The sequence below is a fragment of the Cololabis saira genome, chromosome 20 (genome assembly GCF_033807715.1).
Source record: "Cololabis saira isolate AMF1-May2022 chromosome 20, fColSai1.1, whole genome shotgun sequence".
In the NCBI taxonomy this organism is placed as follows: domain Eukaryota; kingdom Metazoa; phylum Chordata; class Actinopteri; order Beloniformes; family Belonidae; genus Cololabis; species Cololabis saira.
In genome coordinates, this window is record NC_084606.1 from 20,245,450 (window position 1) to 20,272,458 (window position 27,009).

A 27,009-nucleotide genomic window follows, 5' to 3' on the forward strand; every position below is an offset into this window, starting at 1 on the left:
AAACTGAAGTAAGCCTCTTTAAATAAGTGCAAAATGTTAATGAGACAAAGAATTGTAAAGCATATATAAAGTCTTTTTTTTCTGAACTTTCTTTCACATTTAGTTTTTTTTTGTTTTGTTTTTTTTCTTGCTTCTTCCTCTTAAACTCACATGGAACAGACATTGAGATAACATGTGCAAAGACCCATTTATATATATATTTATATAAATTCATATCTATGTACATAGAGTTTGTTCATTGTAAGTATAAGCTGGTGCTATTAACTTGACATTACGTTTTACTGCTCAAAGAAAGACGTTAGGGCCTCTGCAGGACCTTGGCTGTGCATAACGAAGACTGTAAACCAAGAGGAAACAAAGGAAGATGTTCACACAAACAAGAAAAAAATCATGACGCAGTGGGAGCGAAAAAGGAGGCCTGTGGTGTTTTTCAAATAGTGGTACAACCTCAACAAGTGCAAGGTGTCACAGATCTCTTACAACAACAAAAAAAGAACAACTTTCACACAGTTGGAAAGAGAAGAGACCATCTAAAGAGGAAGTTTATCAACGGAACCAAAAATCAAACTTTTTAACGTCAGTTAAAGTCATGACAGTCACGTGGATATTCATCCAGCTTACTGGTGTTTCTGCACCATCTTATGCAAAGCTTTACATTGCTTCTTCTCTCTTTTTGCACTCCTGCTGGAAAAAACAGAATCCTCCTTCTGCTTAGCTGAGTGCACAAAACAGTAACTGCAGATTTTCATTACAAAACACAGCTGAGCAGTGCCAGAAAAAAGGAGTTGGTGCTGGATCTCAAGAGAAATATGAAGCGTGAGTAGACTTAGCCTGTTTCTTTAATATATTATGCTCCTTTTATGTCACAGCGGGTGAGAAATAACTAAAAACGAGCAGTTTTTACTAATCAAGAGCTTCTGTATCGGCCGTTTTGTGCACCAAAAGTCACAGATGCACGACAAAAAGTAATACCATGAAAAATATAAAACCAGAGCAGGGACTGTTTACACAGCAGTTAAATGAGACAATGCAGTAGTGAGTAAAGACAAATCATTTGTGAACGAGTGCAGCAGCCTGACACGAGAAGCTGGCCCCATGACCTCTCAGCTCCATTTCTGCACTCAATATTTGATGCCAGAGCATGTGAATTATGGATGGTGCTTATAGGAAATAATAGTGTTCGACAAGAGCACAGGTGTACTACTGCAGAGAGCTGTGAGCAGGGTTTTTGCAGCATTGCTGAAGTCTGAATACTACAACAGGAAATTATCAGGTACAAGCTGCTGATACATGGGTGCAAAAAGGCCCAGCGAGCTGACAGACTGAGGTCAATGCCTTTCCTCGTGCTCGCTGGGAAATGCATCTGCACCTGGGAACACGCCAGCCCGAGCAAAGTACCCCGGCCTTCACTTGTAACCGCAATTGTAAATTGATGTCATGGCAGTGTCCGTTCTTTTTTTCTTCTTCTTTTCTTTAAATACACATTGAGCCACATCTGAGGAAATAAAATGTAAAAAAAATAAATAAAAAAAACCTTGCAGTCAGACAAAATGAAAAGATCCATGGGAAAACAGACGAGAGACGGGAGAGTGAAAAGAGGGCGATAACCCATTTGACACACACAAATTGAGGGTAAACTGTAGAAAATTGCAGGTTCTCGCAGGTGATTTTTGCCTTTCCGTGAACAACAAAGAAACCTGGACAAACAGCATCTCATGTAGAAGACACAAATAAAACATCTGATGCTTTCAGTTCCCTCCTCTTCCTTGTCCAGCATAAATGTTACGAAAGCACAGTAAATCTGAACACATGAAGGTCAATTCAGCTTCAAATCCATAGACTAAAAAATTATATTTGATAGAAAATTGCAAAAGTTATCATTAAGTGAGGGACCTCAATTTTAAAATCAGAAAAACAAAAAAAAGAATATAAACTGATAGCAAAACTGTGAAGGTTGGGGGTGTTTTCCTTTCTTTTTTTTCTGGGGTTTTCAATAAATGACTTCAAAAGTTGAAAAGTGAGATTCAAGGATGTGGAAAAAAAAACAAAACAAACATAAAGTGCTTTCAATGAAGGGCAATCAGATAAAATCCTTTCATAACAGAAAGGCCAAGCCGCTGGAGCCAAGTGTCATTGCGGAAAAAGAGGAAACGAGTTCAAGAAAACTGAGACGTTAAAACGCCTGTGTCATGCCTCAGCTTATCGCGTCTGAAATAGGTGTGAAAAAGGTGGATATGAGGTGGATATGACGACCTGGTGGATCAGCACAAACTGGAAAATATGGAACAAATGAAACAAAAATCTAAACTAAATGGACAAATGTCAAATAATTCTGCACCGCAACCTGGACTATAACACACAACGTCTGTAGTCACCTAACTGCTGGAAGATACTTTTCTCAATTAATCTTTGAGTCCTTGAAGTGCTAAAATAAAAATAAGAAAACAAATACGAAAAAAACAAAACATGAAAAAGGAAAGCAATGAAGTAAAAAAAAAATAATCTTAAATGTCGTAGAGTAGCTTTCTTTGGATCCATCGGCTACAGTTGCAGCCGGACTCCAAACAAGACAGAAAAGAAATCTCTGGGTTGAGTTTGAGCTTCAGGAAGATTTATAATGTGTGTGTCCGCAAACTCTCTCCGAATCTGATTTAGAGTCTCTCTCAGCGCTGAGACATCTGTGAATCTAAGTTAATCTGGGTTCAGAGGTCGCCTCTCTCAGCTTGCTTCGCTGATTGGAAGGGGCACGAGCGTGGCACCTCCAGAGCTTTATCCGTAAACACTTTGGCAAACACTTACCGGCTTCCTTGCGCTTTCTTTACTGATCGTTCTTTTCTGGTCATTTCGTATTCAACCGTCAGATCTAGATATGTGAGTTTGCACTGTGTGTCCAGATCCTACCACACACTGTTTCATACACAAACACAACCAAATAAAGGTTTTACAAAAACTACGACTGGACACCAAACAGACTGATAATAAAATGCTACAATCTTTTTCTTCTTTTTTTTAAGGGTTTCTTTCTATCGTGATAGCACATGAACTAAAATCAATCATGGCCACTTGAACAGGAATAGAAATGTGTACATACTGCTCTCATTGAAAGACCATTTTTCTCATTCAGACAATATTGATGTCAAGTATCTTTTTTTTTCTTTTTTTTTCCTGAACAGCAAATGCAGGCCTGTATAGAAAGAAAAAAAGTCACTAATACAAGCTCACTGGACAGAAAGTGAAGTCATGTACAACCACTGTAAAGAGAGTGGCGATGAAAACATCCGTTTGAAATAAACACGCACGGCACTTCTGCCTGAAGAAAAATAGCAGTTTGTTTTTTTACGTGGAAAAGTGGAATCATCACCTTCCATCAAGTCATTTTTTTACAACTTTGTGTTACTGCTGCAAAAAAAGCACTAGAAAGCAACCCTGTCACTTCCGTTTTAATGTTTTTCATTATCCGAGGTGCTTTCTGCTCCTGTCTGCAGCCGCTCACGAGACTGAGAGGAAAGCTCTTAAGTCCCAGTCTCCTCTCGTCCCTAAAACAGGGCCCTGCTACCTAGGAGACTGTCTTCTTCCCACCCAGATCTGCCTCCTTCCTGTCCAGCCGCATGTACGGCTCAAACGCCGAGGAGCCGCAGCCGTAGCTGGACGTCAGTTCATGATGGGGGCCCCCCAGCAGCGGCATGGAGAAGCAGAGGGAGTGCGGCGGTGGGACGCCCAGCCTCGGTGACGGCGGGGTGCCCCCCAAAGAGGGCAGGGAGAGGCCGAACGTCCCTCCTGAGAGGGAGCTGGGGGGAGTGCCGCTGCTGATCCCAGGAGAGTTGGAGGAGCCTCCACCCGGACTGCTGAGCAGGGATCCGTTTGGGTGAGTCGGGGGCCCGAGGAGGGAGTTAGGTGGTGGGCCGGGGGCCGACAGGAGGCGGCCCTGCTCCAGGAGGCGAAGGATGTTGCAGGTGGCCAAAGACTCAGACGTGGAGGAGGAGCGCTTATCTGAATCCTTGGTGGTGTCCTTCTTCTGTTTGGTCCGGCGGTTTTGGAACCACACCTTGACCTGAAACAAAAAAAATATGCACACTTTATCACTACAAGAGTCGGTAAACTCCAAGGGACAACACGTGGTTTGAAACGGACACCAACAGAGTGACAAAACACGCAGATCCTTGAATAACCTTGACAGCATGGCTTTAACAGTGAGTCAGTATCTACTGAAACTCACGTTAAAATGTCCAACTTTACAACAGAAATAAACAAACACACTTGGTACATCACTTCAGTACGTACCATGAACTTCACGCCTGTGCTATGAATAATGACCTAAGAGAGCATAATCGTCTTGTTTTTCTTTAAAGATGATATGGCTTTATTGTTCAGGCAGCTGCACTAACAGACTGCTGTAACTTGTATGGAACGCTGATTCATTCAAAATGAAATAAATAAATACTTAAATTGTGAAATATTCATTTAAATAAATGAATATGAAATTGAAATAAAAAAAAAAATTAATAAAATCTTTACTTTTTAAATAACAATTTTTTATTTGATGACGAATTATTTGATATTGGTATATATTTATTTATTTATTGGCACTTTTATTTCATAATGAAATATATATTTATTTCACAACACTTTTATTTTGTAATGTCACGTTTACGTATTACACTTCGTGACACTTTTATTTCTTTTATTTCATGTTTTTATATTCCACTGAGGGGGCGTGGTTTTATGTGCGGGTGTGGCCAGTCGTGAAATCAGCGCATCCTCATGAGGGACAGTAAAAGCCGGAAGAAAACAAGAACCCGGTAAAAACATCAACAAAGAGGAAAAACAAAACGTAACTAAATTCGGGGCGGACTTTCACTTTCACTTCATAGTTCAGATCGGAATACTATAAAATATCTTAAACTAAAAGCAGCTCAGATATATTGAGAGAGGCTAACCAGCTTGGTGGGATGGCAGCAGTCACCGGCCTACACCAGCCTCACCTGGCTGACAAGGGCAATGCAGCGCAATCCAATCACTTTTATAATTATTAAATTGATTGTTGAATATTATTATTCAGTGCCACTGAGCAAGTGCAGGATCAACCAGCCGCTTCGCAGATGCGTGATTCATTTGCGGTCTCCATGCAGCGGTGGGGAAGATCTCCTGCTCTCCTGCTAAATATGAAATAATTTGTCACGAAATAAAAAAATGTCATTTAAAATGTAAATATTTTATTAATACATTTTGTATTTATTTTATTTTCATATTCATTTGAATATTACATAATTTAGGTGTTTATTTATTTATTTAATTTTTAGGATAAAATATGGGCGGAATCAGCTCCTGTTACTATGAAAACAATCAGACCTCTGAAAAATGAGAATTAGAACCACTCTTCAGAAAACCTGTGCATGGTTTCACAGGGGGTTTGTCCATTTATTTTCTTTACAGTTTATAGTAAACTTAATAGTGGAAAGGGTTGGGTTTTTTTTAAGCAAATCAGTTTTTCATGACACTGTTGTCAAGTTCCGTAGAGCTTTTCCGGAGACAAGTTAAACACAGCACATCATATAGCAATTTCATGAAATTTCAGATTTACAGTTTTGAGTAGGGACCAATATACCCACATGCAGCAGTGGTTGCTGTCCAAGCAGACGGTGAATATGCTCTTATTTCTTGACCTCATTACATTTCTTGACCTCATCACTTTAACAACATGCGATGTGAATAATTGATACACTTAAATATCAGGAGATTTGTGTTGTGGACATCCAGAAGAAGGTCACTTAATGACTGCTCCACTGGAGAGACATAATTTTCCACAAACCCCCATGTGTCAGTACTGTGTCTGTGACCAGAAAAAGCTGATTTCTTTTGAGTCTCATTGAATCTCAAGATTTCTTTTTAACTTGGAAAATGAAATGTGCGGAAATTGTTATTTTTTTCATAGAATCCAGAATAATCACTGATCAAATTAGTACATTCATAGTCAATTTTCAAGTATTTTCTTATTCACACTTGTTATTAGGTGTATCAGGTTTCAGAATTATATGTTTACTCTTTTTTTATTTGAAAATAACCTGCCTTTTAAATAACAGTTTAAGATACCAAGGTTTCTTTAATGACTTAATATCAGTCATCCCTCTAATTAGTCCTGGATCAGTTATGATCAGTCCAGAGGTTTGAATAATTGTCACAGAAGAAGACGAGTGAAGAAAGCATTTGAATTTTCACTCTAGATGAAGCCGTTTAAGTGTCAAAATGTAAGTTTGATTGACAAGGATTAGTATCTCAAGTATTTGGGTCAAACTAGAGGGGTCATGCCATGATGGTTCACATTTTTAGATCTTTGGGATCTGTTTCCTGAAGCACATTTTAAACGAGGAGGCAGAAAAAAGAAAAAAGAAAAAATCCTAATTTTCACACTTATGGATTTTGAGATGTGTTTCAGTTAAGTGCACGGGGCCTCTGGGCTTTACCGGTGTCAAACCATCAAGTGTACAAGGGCTGTGACGCTCTTTAAGCACATTGGCTTACTCTAAGTTAGCTAATTCAAAGTTCATTGTGATATTTCGGAAGTTGAAATGTTTTTTTTGTTTTTTTTTGGGGGGGGGGGGGTCTCCCCCCCTGTGAAATTTACACAAATAATATATGAATATTCTGAGGAACCTCACCTAGAAGTTCATGAGACAGCTGTTGCAATTATTAACATATTCCTAAATTTCTTTCAGACTTATATTATAATTATAATACTGTATATTATAATAAAGTATCCATCTATCCATCCATCTATCTATCTATCTATCTATCTATCTATCTATCTATCTATCTATCTATCTATCTATCTATCTATCTATAGTATTTGTCAGAAGTTCAAAGCTGTTTTTATCTTCACTCAGATGTTTTCCAATGATTTATAAAGGTGTTAACGTGTTTTTGATTTTCCGCAATTTACCATCAATTGCAAACTGTTCTGGAAATGTGACTTCTGTAGCTTTGCTACCTGGACCCTGGATTAGGAGTTAATTTTATTCTTTTCTACACTTTTTCAGATAGGTCTTGTTATAGCACTGAAATTTGCTCAGATTTTTTTATTTTTTTATTTGAGACACTTTGGCCTCCTCTGTGTTGTTGTAAAGCGCTACATGAATGAAGTTTGATTGATTGATTGCTGCTGTCAACACCCTTACATCATCCTGCAGCCTGCTTACATGCCCAAAACAAGCTGTGCAGTCATATTTGAAGCATACAGCACATAACCCATAAGTAGTAAATCCATGAGACACATAACTCAGTCTAGAACATGCAGGAACGCTGTAATCTTTGACTTGGAGGCCAGGGAACAGACATCCAAGTCTTAAACCAGAGTGGGAGCAAAAATTAAAAAGATTGAAATGTAAATACAGCTTTAAAAGGTTCATAACCATCACAAACTTCTACTCCCGCCCCCTCTCAAACTTAAGAGTTTGATGCCAAAACCCATCAGCATATTGAGAGAAAACTATAAACTCTGGCTGCCCTTCTTCCTCCATGTTTAATTGATGGAGCACAGCGTACTGTAGCTTTGTAGCAGGTGAAGAACCTGCAGGGTGTTGATTTGAGGGCACAGGGGGAGTCACAGGAGGTCACCACTGAGAGGAATTACTCGCATGAAAAATGTACAAGATGCTGACGGAGGCGGCAATCTTCATGGCAGTGCAAAATCAGCATATCTCCCAGTGTGGCAGGCAACTTGTTAAAAATACATTATATCAGCATTTAGAGCTAGAGGCAATCAAACTAAACGTTATTTAGTCTTACCATACGTCTTAGTATCAATAGAAACCTTTTGCACATTCTCAAATACAGAATGATGTTGATTTTGCACTTTATGGGCCTTGTTTAGACCAAAAAAAGAAAGCGAAATAGGATGTCTTGTTATTGATGTCGCTTCTATATCGCTTCTACATGGCCATGCCCATGCCTGCTTTAAAATATAAAGTAAAAAAAACCACAAAACAAGTGTTGAAAGGCCAAGCTCTATTAGATCACACAGAGAAGGTCCATTGGAGGGATGCCAGTCTGTAATTGTCACTAAACATCATTAAGGCGGGTTAGGGGACTGGCTGCTCATATAAGTGATATATTTGTGGATATTATGCAGTGTAATGTGGATACTGAGTTACATTTGCTCAATTTTCATTCTGAGTTACATTTTTTAAACACATGAGACGGCGTGGAAATGTAGCAATTGCTAGTGAGATGGTCATTAGGCCGGCAGGTGTTAACCACGGTATCAGCCCTCTGTGAAGGTAGGCTCAGCATGCAGGTAGGCAAGTGAGATCATAGTTTCAGCTACTGACCATGACACAAATAATGGGATCGGAGAAGATCCCACAGCTCAGAGAGGAGTACAGCAAATCTTACTGCGAAGACCAGAAAGAGACACAGAGGGAGGGAAATTAGAGATGAGAGGGAAGACGAGGGGCGGGGGGAGACAACAGGAGGGTGGGTTAAACGGCAGAAATGATCTTCTCCTTCCGCTTAGTCTAGATTTCGTGCTCGTTAGCTCACACACTGCCTCACTGAGATCTCCATGTGCTTTTTTACTCATGCGCCAACGCCTGCCAAAAGCACCCACATCCCATAAAAGGCTTTCACAGATGATGAAACTGCCAGCCAATCCCTTTCCTTTCCCCTCGCGCTGTGGGTGTGGCCTCTGCTTACAACCCAGTTCTACTGCTAAAAAAACAAAACAATGGAAAGATGCTTGTTGTTCTTCTTCTTATTGTTTGTCTCTTTTTCTTTTTCTTTGTTTGTTTTTGGGTTTTTTTTACAGGATTTTCTTTTTTATGAGGGTGGAAAGGATTGGAGGAGTGCAGAAGAAAGCAATACTGCATTTGGTACATCTACACTATTGGATGTAAATCCTTTTTAATGGGATCCAGGGTTCAGAGCTGGGGCAGAGATTACCGGGGGAGATCTGGATGTGGTGTGACCTGCATTTGCCCCAAGCTTCACCCTCTGGCCTGCAGGGCACTGCTGGCAACCTGGTGAAGACGTGCGGACTGAAGCTGGCGAGGCTGGTGGCGGGAGGGATGCGGTGGAAAAATTACAACGGTGGGTTAAATTCTTTCACCGTACTCAGTAAAGATTACATCTGTTTAAATGGGGAAAAGGGCAAGTCAATTAAGTTTCTATCTAATTTATAGCTATAACCTAATGTTCTGTGTATGTTTTTATGGGGAACACATGCCTTTTAGTGTCGGTAAAAAGCAAAAACTTAAAAAAAAAAAAGGTCTCAAATGTGAAAGTCCTTTTGGAATTACACTGTATAATTACAGTAATATATGAATAAAAATGTGATGCTACAAACAAGCCTTGCAGCTCCTTTTGACAGACAGAGGTGGGACTTTGCAGGGCTGGACAAAGAGCTCACAGGCGAGCATGGGACAGGCGTTAAAAATGTAAGCGATGGGGGCGAAGGCACATATGGGGGGTGGGGGTACATTCAAGGTTGTGAGGGAGATGATGCGGCAGACATGCATGAGCTCACAGGCCAGTTGGGCAGCGGACAACCAATCAGAGGCCTATGCTCTGAATCCAATGCAGGCAGGCAGGAAAACTGGGCTAGAGGTAGAAAGGTTAAGCCAGATCAAGACCCAGTATGCAGAACAAGTAAGTATGCATGTGTGTGTTCAATAACTCACCTAAGCCGAGCTTTGTCCTGACACAACATCGTGCCAAGCCAGAGATCACAATGTGGCAACTCAGTACATGAGCTACGACAACGGAAAGCATTAACTGAAACATCCAAGTCGGGAAACACACTTCGGGCTATGTTCGGGCTATGCTATACTGATAACACAAAGTGAATGCAGGGTTGCGTCAGTAACCTTTTTAACACGGACACTTGGTGAATCTTTCACACTTTTCATGAACCCCTCCAGCAGTTTGCTGCTCCCATTGTGACCCTGTTCAGACCCCCTGATCCCAGGCATGTGACGGACACACAATGAAAACACTTTCCCGTGGAGATTGTACCAGGCACACCAGGGGCCACTGAACTGTATGTAACCGGCCAGCGTTCCCTCAGTAATGTAATGAGCCAGTGGCAGCTCAGCTGTGGAGTATGTGATGCTTTTACGGCACAAGTAGACTTAGACGAAAACCTCTCACACTTACATTCAAAATAAATCATGTAATTCCAGCGACCTTATAAAAAGCACTGTCACGCTTTTTTAAATCATCTAATTACTTGTCTTTCTCCTAGTCTCGTGCCTTTCTAAGAATTTGAGCCAGATTGCTTTTATTATGAAATATATCCTTCCTTTTCAAAAGGATTCAGCATTTTTACAACGTGGTCATTATGCCGAATTAGTTTCCTAATTTCATATTGTTGTCCAACAAGGGGGGAGACTTTAGCTATTCTGATTTCATTAATAAAAACAGATAACTGAATGCCTTGCAAATATTATATAAACTTTATAAATAAATATTGAATAGGAGCTATAAGAGTGAATAATGAATTGAAAGTGAATCTGTTATGTTTTAAACTGTCAGCTACTCGTGAAGTCTGGAGAGCAACGCTCCTCTTCAGCGCCCCTACTTCACACTCCCTCCCAGCCTTAGATCATCTTCCTCAAAACTGTTGCATTATTATTGTCCACTGCATCCTCATCCTCCTCATCATCATCATCTTCATCATCATCATCATCACATTTCATCTGACCTCCAAACCTCGAAGCATGTCCGGTCATGGTTCAGCCGGGGGTTAACCCCGTCTTACAGAATGGCTAGTAGATATGGCTGACTAATCCTCCTTAGCGCAAAAGCACTTGGGGCTGTTATGAAGCCCATCTCTCCCTTCATCCCTCCTCCCTGTCTCCCTCCTCTCCTGCCCACCTATGCCAACCACTTCGGCATTTAAAAAAAACTAAAATGTTCAGGATGTTCCATGTCACTCCAGTTGCTCAGCTTTCTCATCCTCCTCATTAAAAATGTCATCGTGTCTTCGCCATTCAGCCTTATGACGTTGTGGCTCCTTTTCTCTCACTCTCTCTCACTCTTACTCTCTTTTGAAGGACTCACAGTTGATTTTGTGGCCAAAACTGGAAAATACATGGTGCATTAGAACATAAAAAAGTTTCATTCTTGTATTTTAGGTCCGTGCTACAACTTTTATTGTCCGGCTGTCATGTTATTCTAATAAAATGTGTGGGAGGGGTTCTTCCTCACCTGAAGAAAAGGAAAGATTTACACCTACACATGCAACATTGGAACCTACAATCTTTATCCGATCATATTTGACATACCTTAGACGATGGGTATTTCATGTTATTGATTTTAAAAAAGAATGACAAAAGTTTTAAGTCCACAAGACCTTGGAGGTTCCTCAAGCTGTAGTTGAAATATTTTGGTATTTATGATTTTTTTCATGTTTGAACTTCAGAGCTAAATTAAATCATTTTTGTGATTCTTTCTAAAAATTTACCAAATGAACATTTTTCTATAGATTTTGATGGCTTTCACACCCCACTGTAAACTAGCTTCCATTATTCGATTATTAAATGTTTTATTCATCACATTAATAAAAATGAATGATTTTTTGCATCAGTGAAGCATCTTTAGATTTCAAAATATAATCTTTACATTTTACCTGATCTGTTCTGTGAGGTACTAAAACAGCTCACACGTTCAATCATTTGAAACTACAAAACAGGCCCGAAAATATATTTTAGTATTTGTTTCATTTATTTGGAAGTGCTCCTTTTTTTATTTACTGCTCATGTTACAGTCAGTTACTTTATTTTACTGGTTTTATATTAAATTAAAGGTTTACAGAGATTCTATATTTTATATCAGGCAAAATAAGTTCTGCATATCATGATATTATTATTTCATCAAGCCGCCGTTTATTTCATAGAAAACTAAAACTATATATATTTAGTTTTGTGGAAATTACTAAAATAATTATTGCTCAATATTGAAGTAGGGTTTTAACGATGCTGAGTACAAATTTCTTCCAAATCCAGGAATAAATTAACTATTGTTGTGGATCAATCCCCCCAACCACCCGGTATCTTTAATTGTGCAAGCAATTTCTGAGGAATGCAGAATTCCTGTTGGCCAGCTGGTAAACTCTCTTGCAGGTGTCTTTTTGCTGCACATCAACAAATTATAAATGTCACCAAACAGTTTGATCACGCTTATTACTGCACAACTTGGGGTTAAACTTGAGCCACTGTAATAGCCCCCCTTGAACCCAGTTTTTCTGATTTCGTATTCTCACAGCGAGAAAGACTGCATGCTGCTCTGTACGTTAGGAAAATTACACTATCCCACTATCACAGACGCTCCTCGCGCTGCCAGAAGCTGATGAAGCAAGTCAATTCAGGCCGAGAGAGAGTCATTAAGGACAAAGACAACTAAAACTTAATTGCTATTATGTTCTTCTGATTATCTAATCAGTTGATTAGATAATCAACGCCTCACAGGTTTGTTCCTGAGCGTCACAGAGTTGGACAAAAGTCTGCGTTTTAAATATGACGCTCTGCCTCGTCTCTCCAACACCACGTCCAATCACTGAAAGCACAAAAGCAACAAGTGTCTGTTTGTTTGTATGTCTGTCTGTGAGGCTTCCTTCCTATTCCTTTCTCTATGCTGAGTGCCTGCACAATCCTTGGCCTGTGCAGCCGCCTCTTCGCTACATCTGCAGGACTGGACGTCATAGCAGGGCCCTCTATGTTCCAGACGAGTGGCCAGACACCGTCTGTCTGGGCCGCCGCCGAGAACAATACACACAACGAGGACATTCACTGTAAGTAGACACACATGTAAACATAACGTGTCATCCTGTCTTCTTTGTTGTCAGCAGGGAGAAGTAGAGGGAGATTGATGTGGTGACACAAGAAGAATCTAATGTTTCCTTTAAGTATATAAAAGTATTTAGGAAAATAAAGAACAAACAACATATACAGCAAGTGTGAGAAGAAGCCTTCACTTGATTGACCCTCACCAACATTTGGGATGGTGGTTATCTATACACCTAAGCGGGTTGCCATGGTAACATGCAACAGGCCAGGTTATTTTCAAGGTAAGCATTCATTATGCATAAGAGCATCGCCTACAGACTAATCAGTTTTCGTGGAAAAGGCGTCATCACTCTGAGAAGATTTGGTGGAGCTCATGTGCAGATCATGACAAGGTCTGTTAGGAGGGACAGATTTACGGAGCGCACCAACCCCGTGGCTTTCAGGGATCTGCACGAAAGATGCAGTATCTGCTCAGATGAAACAGACACTGATTAAAACTCTACAGCTTGAACTTGTTGACCTCGTAAAATTGAGAGTAAGCCCTCTTGAATTATGTTCTACATTTGTTTTGTACTTTCTCCCAAATAATTCAGGTTGAAAAATGTTAGGGTTGCAGCTGATGAATGAGGTGAGGGTTTATCTGACATGCGCCAGATGAATAGACAAACCAACATATCAATTTAATGGGATAAACAGCAATTTTTCTTGTCCTGGTTAGAGATGATGGATGAATATTTTTTTTCTTCAAGACACTTTGCTATTACATGCTGACACTCAATTTAAGACCATTTCTCGAAATATGGACATTACAAAAACAGTTTCATCCATTTTAACGCAATTTGTTTGAGTTGACACCCAGCAAAAAGTTTTAAAATGACACTTTTTTCACTATATCCAAAGATTTCTCAAGGCATATCTTGCAATTTTGGCTGGTTGAAGCTAATCAAGCAGTGAATGAACAATTAAAATCTAAAGGAAACATATTGTGGCGTTTTTTTCTTCTTTCTCTTTTGTCCTAAAGTTACTCAGTTTCCTGAGGTATTAATAAAAGGTCTATAACATGATTTGATCAAAATAACGGCAAGACAAGAGTACCAAAGTACCCTTTTCAAACATGCGTTTCGGTTCAAAATCAGACACTTTTGAAATCTCTGCTGAAAATGTACACTACTTATATTTTTACGTACAGCAGCTAAACATGAATATATGGCCAATATGATTGCCTCAACAACAAACAGACAAGAATATGTTACGATTTTTTCTTCACTTCAGATAACCATTTGTTTTCTTGAGCATTTTTTTTCATAATATGGCCACTTGAAATAAAAAAAAGATCAATTTCTATGTGTTGATTCACATCCAGCCACCATGCATGTATTTTTTCTAAAGTTGAAACACTCCCTTCATGATAGTTTCATAAAATATAGGGAGATCATGCTTTCTATATTTCGTAATGTTTGTATCCATGCACCGAATGAGACGGTCATGTCCAAAAACAAGAACTGATAACGTACTTTTGTGACAGTTTCACAATTTTCAAACCTGCCTTCATATAAGCCAGAGCCTAAGAGGGACTGTTAGAAGTTGCATCATCACCGACGCCCCAATAACAGTAAAGCAACTGTTACCAAAATCCAATCAGGCATCACCTTTTTTATGTAATTGCACTTCACCGTTCCAAGAAGAAAACTGTGCTCAACAGGTTGACTTACTTAGCGTGACTGCGGTTGGCAGAGTTAATGTTTTTGAAAGATATACTGGATATATGACAGGCCAAACGCAGCTCTGGATGTACATGTCTGACATCAGTTCTGACCTCACTTCTGCCTGTGGCACTGACTGAAACGAAGCAAAACTAACACGAAGTATCACTAGAAAGCTTTACAAGCATCACTAAATTAAACCTCAAGAAATTGGCCATTTGACACAAGCGACCCAGTCGTGAGAGCAAATTGCTTTTCACTCTAACAACAGTTGACAAACGTCTCAGTAAGACAGCAGAAGCTCTAAAATGCTTCAAGGTGGTCTGCGCTTGACACCATTTTATCCAATAACTGCCCCGTCAGAACTTCCCTTCAAACCAGAGACATTAAGTAAAAAAAAAAGATACATACAAGATTCTCATTTTCGGTGGATATCTTTTTCAGTGAGAAAGATGCCTTTTTATGCCATTTATGTATGTAAATGTAAACAACTTTGTCACATGATGGAGGATCAGTGTACAAGAGGAACAATAACTACTTATCTCATGGATAAAGTCTAAACTTTTCAGATATTTAACTTGCTTAAACCTGGCTATGATGTATTGTTACTGCACATCCCATCTGAATCTGGAGGCTGGATGAGTTGAGGAACCACTGAAATTATCATCCAGGAGACAAAAGTTGGACTCCAGTGCTGAGTATCCCTTGTCTCACTTAGTTTTACCATCCACAGCAGGGTCACTATGTAATCTGAGTCATGTGTGATGCAACTGACTTTTCTTTTGATTAATTTTACTGGTTAGGGATTGGCACCAAGACCACATATTTTGGCTTCCCAAGCAGCCAACCCACACCTCACACATTCCTAATGAAGCACAAGCATGAACATGAGGGTGACACAGGCTTTTCTTTGTCTTGAAACTCAAAATATAAACATATAGGTTGTTTATATAAAACTAAAATGTCCAAATTTGGTCACTGGACTGGAGAAACAAACAAACAAAAAATAAGTGCAATACTGATCTCGGATGCCTTTTACACGTGCATGAAGTGACGTGTTTGACATTAAAACTTTAACTTATCAGCTATATCTTGTTAAATTCTATGAAATCACACACACTGATATTGTTCTATTCCACAATGACAACGTTACATTTTGACTGTCATGAAAGCGCAATTTTAGTTTCTAAGTGGTGCACGTGGAAGGCTGAAACATGTTGACACTACAAATGTGAGTACACTTTCAAGTAATTAACCCAGAAAACAGTTTGACACATTAGTGTGTCGTAGAAATATGCTCACTGGATATCAACAATACTAGCATTTGATTTTAAATGAATAGTTCATGAACCCCGGATTTGTTGAGATGTGTTGTATGTGTGTAAGAATAATACTTAAAATACTAACAGATATGTCAGCCTCAATTTAGAAAAATAAAGATATTCACGTGGTACTAAGCAAAAGGTTTGGGTATCTATGTGCACATCTCATGCCTAAATCCTTCATTTATTGCACATTCAGCTACTATAGTTGCACATCTGCCGCAGTTTTAAAAGAGAACGTGACAGATAAGGGATTCCCCACTGAGCCCTTATTGGAGCTGTGCATCTGTGACATAACATGTTTAAGCAGCATCTCTGCAAGCTGTATATTTAGAAAATGTCTATATAAAAGCAGAGGTATGAAAAAAGGTGATGGAAAGCAGTCCTTTACTCCCATCTGTGCATTGTTCACCCGGATTTATATTACAGATCAAACATATTTCATGACCAGGCTGCCTCCAGGTTGCTTCAACGTTAAACCGATTCCACACTGCATGGCAACCATTAAATCCATATCTGCTTCATATATGGGATGCAAACAACAGCAGACTGATCCAGTGGTGCGTTGTGCATCAGCTCAGCTATACGGCTGCCTGAGGGCTTAAAGTTACTGAACAGCATGAAGCTTTGCGGAGAGGAAACATGTTGAAGCTAAAAGTGCAGCTGGAATGACAAGTATCTAGTTCACAGGGTACTTATAACATGCTACTTACAAGGCAAACTGAAAAGCAAAAAGCAATGCAACATGAATTACATCCAGAAGTAAGGACTTACCATGCAGCAGTAAACTCCACAGACAGGAACATACCTTCACAACAAGAGCTGACACCTCAGCAAACAGCCATCAGTCCTCGACGGAAATCGGGGTTACAGAAATGCACACTCCCTCCTGAGTCGTGCAGTGTGTTTGTGTGTATGTGTGAGTGCGTGTGTGTGTGTGTATGTGCACCATCCCCCTCCCCTCCTGCTGTGTTACCCTGTAGCGGGGAGCCACCTGCCGGGACCAAGGGAGAGCTCCGAGCTGGTAACGGATTACTCAGTAACGCGTTACTGCAGACGCTGCCCTGCAGCAGTGGGCTGCGACCACAGGTGAATAAAACAATCATAATAAATAAATAAAAGCTTTATTGGCGTGGGAAAAGGGAATTTACAATAAGGGGCATTTGATTGAGAACGAAAAAAAAGTTCAAAGGGAAATGTGTTGGAAATGAGCTACTTCGGAGTAAATAAAACTTGGACACCAAAAAGAGAAAGAAAGAAAGAGAGAAAGAAAGAAAGAAAGAGAGAAAGAAAGAAAGAAAGAAAGAAAGAAAGAAAGAAAGAAAGAAAGAAAGAAAGAAAGAAAGAAAGAAAGAAAGAAAGAAAGAAAGAAAGAAAGAAAGAAAGAAAGAAAGAAATTTTGAGGATGCGGAATATAAAAGACAAACAGGCAAGCTGTCGCGTCTTTAACGATTGTTTTAATAATTCACAGGTACCGAGCAGGCTTCTCCCTCCACCCAGTTTATTGTTCCTTTTTGAACATAATGGCGGTCTAACTCCACATAACTTCTGAATATAGGCTATTATTTATAAATGTATATATGACTTTTTTAACGCAGCGTAAATTTCAGTTACACATATTTGTTTGGGTGTGTGTGATTTTTTTTTTTTTTTTTTTAATGGCAGTCTGCACTCCCATTTTAATTATTTACCACCATAACAATATGAACAGAAATGTCTGAAGGCAGTGGAGATCCGCCTAAAGGTTTTAGACGCAATCTGGGGAATTCACGTGAGTTTGCGTTTTCTTGGACATACCTCTTTTGTGGACACGTAAGAATTGATTTCAATTATTTACTCATTTATTTATTCATTTATTTATTTAGGCCCATTTACTCAAACTTGATTGTTTGGGGTTGTGTTCATTCTTTCATGTCAACATCGTATCATAAAGATTTGAGGCTTCCCCGCATGAGCAAATCCCTGTGGTGCCTCATTGTTAATACAATGAAATCGTGACCAAACAATTTTAGTTACAAATTGTATCAACGAATAAGTCTCCCCAAATTGTTAATGAATCAATACAAAAAGGTAAAATAATTATCAAATAGTGGAGTGTATGAATATGTTGTAAGTATATTTGTGTTTATTTACCATAGCGCCTGTCGTTTGGTGATGATGAACCTGCACTTTCTTCATCTAAAAAAGTAATTTGTAATTTGTGATTTAATAAAAACGTTGGTTGAACATTTTGACGTTTTTGCAGATAAAAACCATCATGAAACCAGATTTTAACAAGAGTTTAGCCCAAACCTCACAAACAACAAAAACAAACCAAAAAAAGCTGCATGATATTAGCCTCTTTATTTCCATTCACTTTTTAAATTTTACTTTCAGCACTTTGCAGCAGACAAATCTGCTGATTGCAACTTCATCACTTTAACGGGTTACAAGTTCACGATTGGATTTCAATGTCAGTATGTTCGTATAGGAGTTGATGATTTGATAAATGAATACAAATAGTAGCGCAAATGCGAAGCTTTTTCCAAGCTGATCCAAGTTCTTTTGAAGTGAAAGGATAGATAGATAGATAGATAGATAGATAGATAGATAGATAGATAGATAGATAGATAGATAGATAGATAGATAGATAGATAGATAGATAGATAGATAGATAGATAGATAGATAGATAGATAGATAGATAGATAGATAGATAGATAGATAGATAGATAGATAGATAGATAGATAGATAGATAGATAGATAGATAGTATAATATAATATAATTTAATTTATGAAAATGTAGAACCTTTCTTCAATCAGGAAGTGAAAACATTAGTGGCCTCCTGAAACAGCTCTAACGAGTCTTTGAGAAAGGCCCAAAACTCGGATAGTTCTCTTTTTCTCTTTCTGGCGACTGCGGGCGATCAGCCTTGAATGACGCGTTGATTAGAAAAGATAACAAAGAAATAAACGTTACAAATGAAGAAGCTTCTTACAGCCAAATTTAACAGCTGCTTGGCGGAGCTCGTACATTTCAGCTAAATATTACTGATATTTGAAATCATCACGGAAATAAAGACTTGTATGAGTCAGATCGCACTTGAAGGTCAAAGCAGGCTCTTGTCAACCAATCCCGCGGCCCCGCGCCTCCTCCTCGGGAGCAGCAGGAAGCGCAGACCTTCCCATTAACACCCCTGGAGTCATCTCTAATGAGCAGCACCCATCACACACACATACCTCCATCCCTGCACCACCTTAGTGGGCTTTCCTCTGTTCCGTCACATATCACTCCTCAGAGTTTGCAGGTGCAACAAGTGTATTTCTGCGTATCTGATGAAGTTTGCATGAAACCCAACATGATGCAGGAAATTCATACAAACACACATTTAAAGTATTTTGAATCCGTCATCAGCTAAAAGTAAAATGAAAAAAAAAGAAATTCTCGAATTTGTAAGACATTTTAATAATATAATTCTTATTTAAAACGCTTTAGGGATGGGACGTGTATGGTACAATATGAAATACTCGAGGCACAGGGATCGGCGCGGGCATATACAATCTAAAAGATGGGTTTTTTTCTTCTTTTTTTAAAGATAAATGTTGAATGCTCTGCTCTCCATGCATGCTGCATGACTACACATTGCCTCAAGTCCATCAGATTTGGATGAACTGCTGTAGTCACTTTATGCTCTTTTTTACAATACAAACAGGTGCAAACATCGACGGTTTATTCACTGGATGAACAGATTTTGTGTTTCATGGGGCTTTCATTTTTAATCACGTGCAGCTAAATGAACTGTATCTGTGGGGAACATTAATATATGCATGAGACTGTCGTAAATGGAGTCCATGAAAACCTCCTCAGTGATACTGGTAGGGCTGACTGGGTCAGAGAGGACGGTTTTCATTTTGAGACTCGGTTTAGTATTCATGTTTTGAATAATGTTTTTTGTTATAATTATAATAATAATAATAATCATAATAATAATAATTATTATTATTAGTAGTAGTAGTAGTAGTATTGCTTCTGTTTATAAAATGTGCCATGGCCTGAAGGGCTTTCATGTGGCCTCATCTGATTGGCTGAGGAGCCAATTACAGCCTCCACACACACCTGTGAGCAATGACTGGCAATCAAGACCACCTGTGTGGGGACTTAAAGCAGGTATTCATTTACCAAACAATTCGAACAATTCCTGGCCTGAAAAATCTTAAAAGATAATTAAGCGTGGATTTTTTATTTTTTTTTATCCCACACTGAAGAAGTTTATTTCACAATAAAATAAAATAAAAAATCCGCCCGGTCTCACCTGTGTTTCTGAGAGGTTGAGCTGTCGCGCCAGCTCCGTGCGCTCCCGCCCCACCACGTACTGGCACCGCTGGAACTCCAGCTCCAGCCGGTACAGCTGCTCGGCCGTGAAGGAGGTCCGGGTGCGCTTGGGCCGGTCCAGGTCCAGGCCCTTGGGCAGGACGATCTCCCGGATGGTGCCTTTGGCGTCTGTCCAGAGGGAAAGCACGCTGGCGTCAGTGTATTATCTTTTTTTTTTTTTTTTTTCCTTTTTATTTGTGTTTATTGGCAGGTTTCGGTAACGTAGGCACACTTTGGTGCGGGAGCAAGACTGTAAGATGCATGAGTTGGAGTATTTATTATGGCTTTAAAGACAAAAACAAAAGGTCGAGGATTTTTTTTTAAGCGTAGGGGACGTTACCAGGCAAGGAGTTGGGGAAAAAAGGCTATATGATCAATCATAATAGTTGTACCATTTAGCTGAGTTGGAAAACAACAAACAAATGGGCCATATGCCCAAATGGCACATTTGTGTTTATAACAGTAAACGTGCTTCAGTCCTTTAAATCACTCAAATCCGTTATTTTTTTATTTTTATGTAAATGTGGCTATCAATGTAAATAAATAAACGGACATTAATTCCGTTTATTTACGTGTGTGTTACGTGGAAATGAAAGAAGTGGTTAATATGTGTTGCATCTTTGGCCCGGAGCAGGTGCACATCCACAGGCCACAGAGAGGGAAAACGCTCGTTGCCCTCATGTATGACACTAATGCACACATTTGCACTGCTCGTGTGGACATTGGCAAGATACGCAGAAACTCTTAATGTCTCCTCCTTATTTTTGATTCATGGTTCGCCGACAGTCCCCACTGACCAGATACTCGAACTGCACGAGAGCAGAGAGCTGAGCTTCAGTCTGTTCCGATAGTTGTGCATCGTTATGACTGAGGATTCCCGGAATAAAGTGTCATTAAGCTTATTTTTTCTTTTTTCCTTTTTCCACTCGGGGATTAGGTTGTATTCCGGCGTTACTTTTTAGTATCATTGCTCCTTGCATTACATTGAATTTAATTCTGTAACTTTTTGTAATATTTAATCGTAGTTAAATTAATTCACATATTTGTCACTATTAATATGAGCATATTTGAAGGAGGGAAACCCCCCGCCTCCTTAGCCCTGGGCACTATTTTACTTTCAAATATTTTACTTTCACATTTCGTAGACTTTTTAGTTCAAATTGATGTATTATTTCAAAATTATTTTGGAGCAAAACAAAGTACAAATAACTACGCTGTGAATCGTCCAAAAAAAAAAATAGATAAATAAAAAAATACTAATCTACTTTCCTATTGGATAACAGCGCAGAATCCCCGGGCTTTTGGGAGGCGCAGTAACCGGACATTTGTCGTATTTATCACATTGAGGTGGACGCGCAGACCAGACAATTTATACGGGTTTTAAATGAATAAAAAATACAATCTAATAAAATATGAAGAACCCTGAATTAAATATGAAACAAACCCAAAACTGAACCTATTGCCCTTCATACTGTGTGGGAGGGATACAACTGCAGGATCAGGAAAAGTTTACATTTATTTATTTTTACATTTAATTATTTATTTACACGTCAAGATCATTTGTTTCCCCTTGTGTGGGTTTGTATTCAGCTACATGAGATTCGGTGACACATTTAGGCTCATAACATATAACAGGGTAAGAAAAAATGATTCTTTTTTTTTTTTAGATAGGTTATATATTTGCAAATGGTGAATAATAACAGTAAATGCATCCATTACGCCTCCCTGACTCTATGGAGCGCACTAATATTTCCCTCCTGCCGCCATATTCCGTTTTTCTTCGCTGTTTAAACGCCTGCAGGCCTGGGCGACGTCATGCGCTCTCTTTTATTTACGCAGGGATAAATACGATTCTGTCACGTGACAGAGCATTAAGTCGCCATATAAAATACTATACATCCAGCCCACGCATGCATGCATGCAGATGTTTTCCCATCGATCTAAAAGCCATATAGTATCTCAGGCCGTGGAAGCTCCTGTGAAGCAGAGAGCAGAAATGCAGAGACTGCAGACAGACCTGCTGACCTCCCGGTGACCCCGGGCACTCGGCAAAAAAAAAGAAAAGAAACCTGAGCACCCAGACCCGGATTCAAAAATAAATCCAAACACTGCAGGTGATCGCTACACACTGGATTACATTTCCAACAAAAGCCACTCACATGGCTGCCCAAACGGTTCTTCCAACTCAGATGGACGCTGAAAACTGCAGCTATGGTGTCGAGCAGCGCTGCTGAGCGTTCACAGATCTGTTATGATTAAATACATCTGCAGGAAGGTCCAGAAATAATAACAATGTGTCTGTGGGACGAAATGCATCGAAATCTGACGGATGATTGCCTCTAGCATTCAATACGACTCTGAAACAAGATAAAAAGGACGAATAGTTAAGATTTTATCGGTATTTTCCTTCATCTGCCTGAAATAGCAAATAGTTTTACAATTTTCACTTGAATCAGAGTTTAATTTTAGTTTTTTTTCTCTCACTTCTGCCATTTCCTGCCCCCATCCTTATCCTCAAACACACATATGCCCACACAAACACACACATGACAATACAGGATTCATTGAGCTATTTTCTCTCTGTATTTATACCAATTCTGCACGACTAACGAGACAAAACCATCCAATAGCCGTAGTGACATCATCGGCATCATTCTGCCACCAAAAAAAGGCCGACATATTGACTCTGTCCAAATCAGGCTGTTCGCCACATCAATAGTAGAACTAAACATATCCCAATTGCAGCTCTTTTCATTATCCATCTTTCCTTTTTTTATGGGGATTTTTGATGGAGAAGAGTTTTAAGACATTTTTTTTCTCACTCACAATTTCGAAATTCATTAAATAGAGAGTTACGATAAAGCACAACAGAATATTCTCAAAACATACGGTTCTAAATTATTCCTTTGTCCATGCTAATGTAAGGATATATATATATATATATATATATATATATATATATATATATATATATATATATATATATATATATATATATATAATTTCTTAATGGGGGCCCAATGCAATAAGAAAAAGAAAAAGAATTGCAATGAGTGTTAGGAAGATAAATAAGCATATGTAAGCCAGTAACTATTTATATTTGATTTACTATCTAATTTTAATAAAAAGAAAATGTACACATATATATATATATATATATATATATATATATATATATATATATATATATATATATATATATATATATATATATATATATATATATATATATATATAAATATATATGTGTGTGTGTGTGTGTGTGTGTGTGTGTGTGTGTGTGTGTGTGTGTGTGTGTGTGTGTGTGTGTGTGTGTGAAGAGCATTTACCAGTTGTATTCATTTACTGCTTTTGAGAAATGTATCCAGTATAATTAAAATAAAAATGTTTCAAGCTTCCAGATATTTTTCAAGTTATCCTACATTTATGTTTTCTATTTTGACTTTGGCCTAGTCAAACACAAACACACACACCTACACAAACACAAACACACACACAAACACAACGTTACAGTGGCTGCTAACAAAAAAATGTGTGTTTATTTCAATTATCTGTCTTGCCCTTGAAAGCAGCACAACAGCAGCGGTGGATGCTCATGACTATCTGCATGCAGGCTCCACTTTTGTCCAGTGTTTTTCTGTGATTTTAAACATCTGCACTCTTGCACGATTTTAAAAGCAAACACGTACCACGTGCAAGAAAATGACGTGCTTACACCAGTCAATAATTTGCCAAGAGATTTAATTTCCCATTGATGCTTCTTTGAAAAAATAAATAAATACAATAACATGTTGATATGAGCTGCAGGTCTGCCGTCCACGTATTTAGATATTACAATTACGAGTTCATTAGCTTTATATGAAAGTTTTCTAGTTTTGAAAATAGTCTGAAAGGTGTCTTGATGTAATTTTTAAAGGTGCATTTAAACTATGTATTAAGCAATGCTTAATGAGTTTACTTTCCAAACTATAATTCATATTTAATTTATTTGTTTGTTTTTTATTAGTCTTGCAATATTTGCTGATGTCTAGAGTTAATCTATAGTTATTATTATGTTTTTACATGTTAGATAAATTGATGGTGAGACATTGTGTAAACTGTAAACTCTGTAAATAGCTGGCGGCCATGCACCTACCCCTCACTAGGATCCTCCGACAGTAGTCAGGGTCCACTCCCAAAAGTTTGTCGTGTCCGTCCTCGCTGGAAGACGTCGGCGTGGACGCGGATGTCCCCGGGGTGTCCGTGGAGCTCTGCACCGGGGACCTGCTCCCGATCTCGCTGCGGCACTTGGTGTCCATCCTGTCCGGACACAGCGGGTTGGGGCCGCAGCGGTGGCTCCCATCGCCCATCGGCGTCGCCTGGTCGAACATCTACAACTATAGGCTCTAAGTCTCAGTCTCTGCGCCAGGCGCTCCCTGCTCCTCCTTGTCGCCGCCGCTCACTTTTTCTCGCTGGAAGTGTTTCCCAGAGGCGAGGAGAGCATGCCCACCTCTCTCTTGAATTAAAAAAGACAAATAGATCCACTTACAAACAGACTGTGCGGTCCTGCAGCGGAACCGGTTGGCGCTTCAGATGTCGCGGCATGACGCACGGTGGAAGGGAAAGTCGGCTAGTGGAAAAACCTCGGGCTCTTAGTTTAATAGTAACCGAGAGGTGCAGGAGAAGTCCATGGTGAAGCCTGCAAGCTACAAGGTGGAGATCTGAGAAGGAGTGGGGAGCGGGGAGGTGCCACAAACACACACACACACACACACACACACTGCCCAGCCACCTAGAAATAAAGTCAGAGGCAGCGTGGACCAAAAAAAAAAAAAAAAGAGAGTAAAAAAAAAAATCTCAGCGGTCACAGTTCACCGTGCACAAGCCAGGAAGAAAAGTTTCCCCTGGTCTGTCCGAAGCAGCAGGCTCTCAGTGCAGCTCTCTCTGCGGATTCTGGCTTTGCATGGTCTCGGAGCTCATAAGAAGGGGGTCGGTGGTCTTCTGCGTTTGCAAAGCGCACAAGGAAAGATGTCTGAGTTGAGAGCCTTCGGGAGGGCTACTGTCGGGAAATGGGAAATGGTCACACTTGCACTCAGATGAAGCTTCTTGTCAGTTTTTTTGTGGGGGGATTTGCTTTTAGAGCAGAAACACCATGCACGTCGGGCCGGCTGATGCACCCCGCCTTCACAAACAGAGGAGAGGGGCTGCTGATGAGAGATGTGTGGATAATGTTGCTGCTGATACGGTGTATTTTACAGAGGGCAGGATCACCCGGCGTCACTTCCTGTCAACGTATGGCGGCCGCTGATTGGCCGGCCGGCGGGGCACGTTTTGACAAGAGGATGAGAGGCATTGGAGCCCGGGGTTTGTGCACGGAGACATGAGACGATGGTTGTAAGCTCTCTCCGCGCCGCAAACAGCCAAATGCAGCGCGGCGTGGGCTTCCCCACGGCGCTCCGAGGGCTGCTGCCTCCATGCCCGACTGTCAGCCCCCTCGCCGGCCTGGTGAGCGCAGTGCGCCCGCCCTAAGGTGCAACTGGAATGGAAATGTAAGGCATCTGTTCAGTCACTGTGAACTGCTCCAGTCAAGGCGCAAACATTTCAAACGTATTAATGGATATAATAATATAAGGAAATATTGAAAATAATTTATTTATTTATTGGTTTAGTTGATAGGGACAATGCAGTTTAAACATAGTTTCAGTACATGACAGCAACTGATGTTCTGCACATAGAGTTTATAGCTATTGCTAATTTGCAACTCCTGTCCCTAGTTGGGCTTTTCTAACAATAAAATACAATACAAAAATATCTAGGACCTATAATACAAAATATAAAATTACATCTATTTAAAAACAATCACAAAATAAACAGTCACATAATCCCACAATCTCCACACATCATACACATACTCCCTCACTCATTCACTCCCTCACTCATTCACTCCCTCTCAACACGCATCACAACACACAGTAACAACATTTCAAAAGTGGGTACAATCCTGTTGTGTTTTCAGCCAGTTCTTAACCATGGATGCAAAGATTCTGCTATCTGATACCAATTTAATTTCATTCGGGAGTCCGAAATAAAATAATGGATCATAATGATAATAAACATTTTAACCCCTTTACACAAAGAACAACTATATGTGCTTTCTAAGAACTTAAATGGCGCCTTAATCCCAATGTGATTGGATTTATATGCTATAAACAGAGCCCCTTGCTACTTTATTCATCATTTTTGTATAACTGAGTGTCAGACAAACTGGAGACCTCCCTAATACTTGTCTTTGAGTCCATTGGCAGTTTATTTTTGTTGTTTTATGACTCACATGTTGTTTCAGAACATTAGATCGCTCTGTCTAACCCTGGGCCTCCTGCAGCGCAACACTTCGAGGATCCAGCGGCAATATTATAGATTAATTGCATCCAAGCAAAGCCTGATTTAAAGCACTGATTTTAAATAAAAGTCAGATTTGTGTCCCTGTGTCTTTTTGTATTTCACAGTGCCATGTGCTCATATAAAGGCGCTATCTTAAACAAACTGATAACAAATAATATTTTTTGTGTGATAAAAGAGCACACACAAAGCGATGTTACGTGTTTTCCATTGAACATGAAACAGCTCATTCACAGCCATTCATATATATATATATATATATATATATATATATATATATATATATATATATATATATATATATATATATATATATATATATATATATATAGATATAGATATAGATATATATAGATATATATATATATCTTTTACACACACAGAAAATATTTATCAAACAGCAGCCTGTATTTTCCAGCCAGTTTAAAGTTAATGGTGCAGCCTGCAGCTTGTTGTGATTGTGAGATAATTTCAGCTGGA

At 39.3% G+C, this 27,009-nt stretch overlaps 1 protein-coding gene across 1 annotated transcript; it reads right to left on the reverse strand.

Annotated features, from left to right (window-relative positions):
* On the reverse strand, positions 1 to 25,335 carry vax2 (ventral anterior homeobox 2). The gene is made up of 3 exons (XM_061710535.1): positions 24,287 to 25,335; positions 20,093 to 20,280; positions 1 to 4,051 (listed from the first exon to the last, which is right to left on the reverse strand). The coding sequence occupies exons 1-3, from the start codon at positions 24,519 to 24,521 to the stop codon at positions 3,557 to 3,559; spliced, it is 918 nt and encodes a 305-aa protein (XP_061566519.1). The 5' UTR covers positions 24,522 to 25,335; the 3' UTR covers positions 1 to 3,556.
* Positions 25,336 to 27,009: the final 1,674 nt, after the last annotated feature.

Bases quoted from the DNA above. Each gene is read 5' to 3' on its own strand.
- vax2 (XM_061710535.1), bottom strand. From the start codon at position 24,521: ATGTTCGACCAGGCGACGCCGATGGGCGATGGGAGCCACCGCTGCGGC. The intron at 20,281-24,286 runs GTAGGTGCATGG...CCCTCTGGACAG, and splicing joins TCGGAGGATCCTAGTGAGGG to ACGCCAAAGGCACCATCCGG. The intron at 4,052-20,092 runs GTGAGACCGGGC...TTTTTGTTTCAG, and splicing joins TCAACCTCTCAGAAACACAG to GTCAAGGTGTGGTTCCAAAA.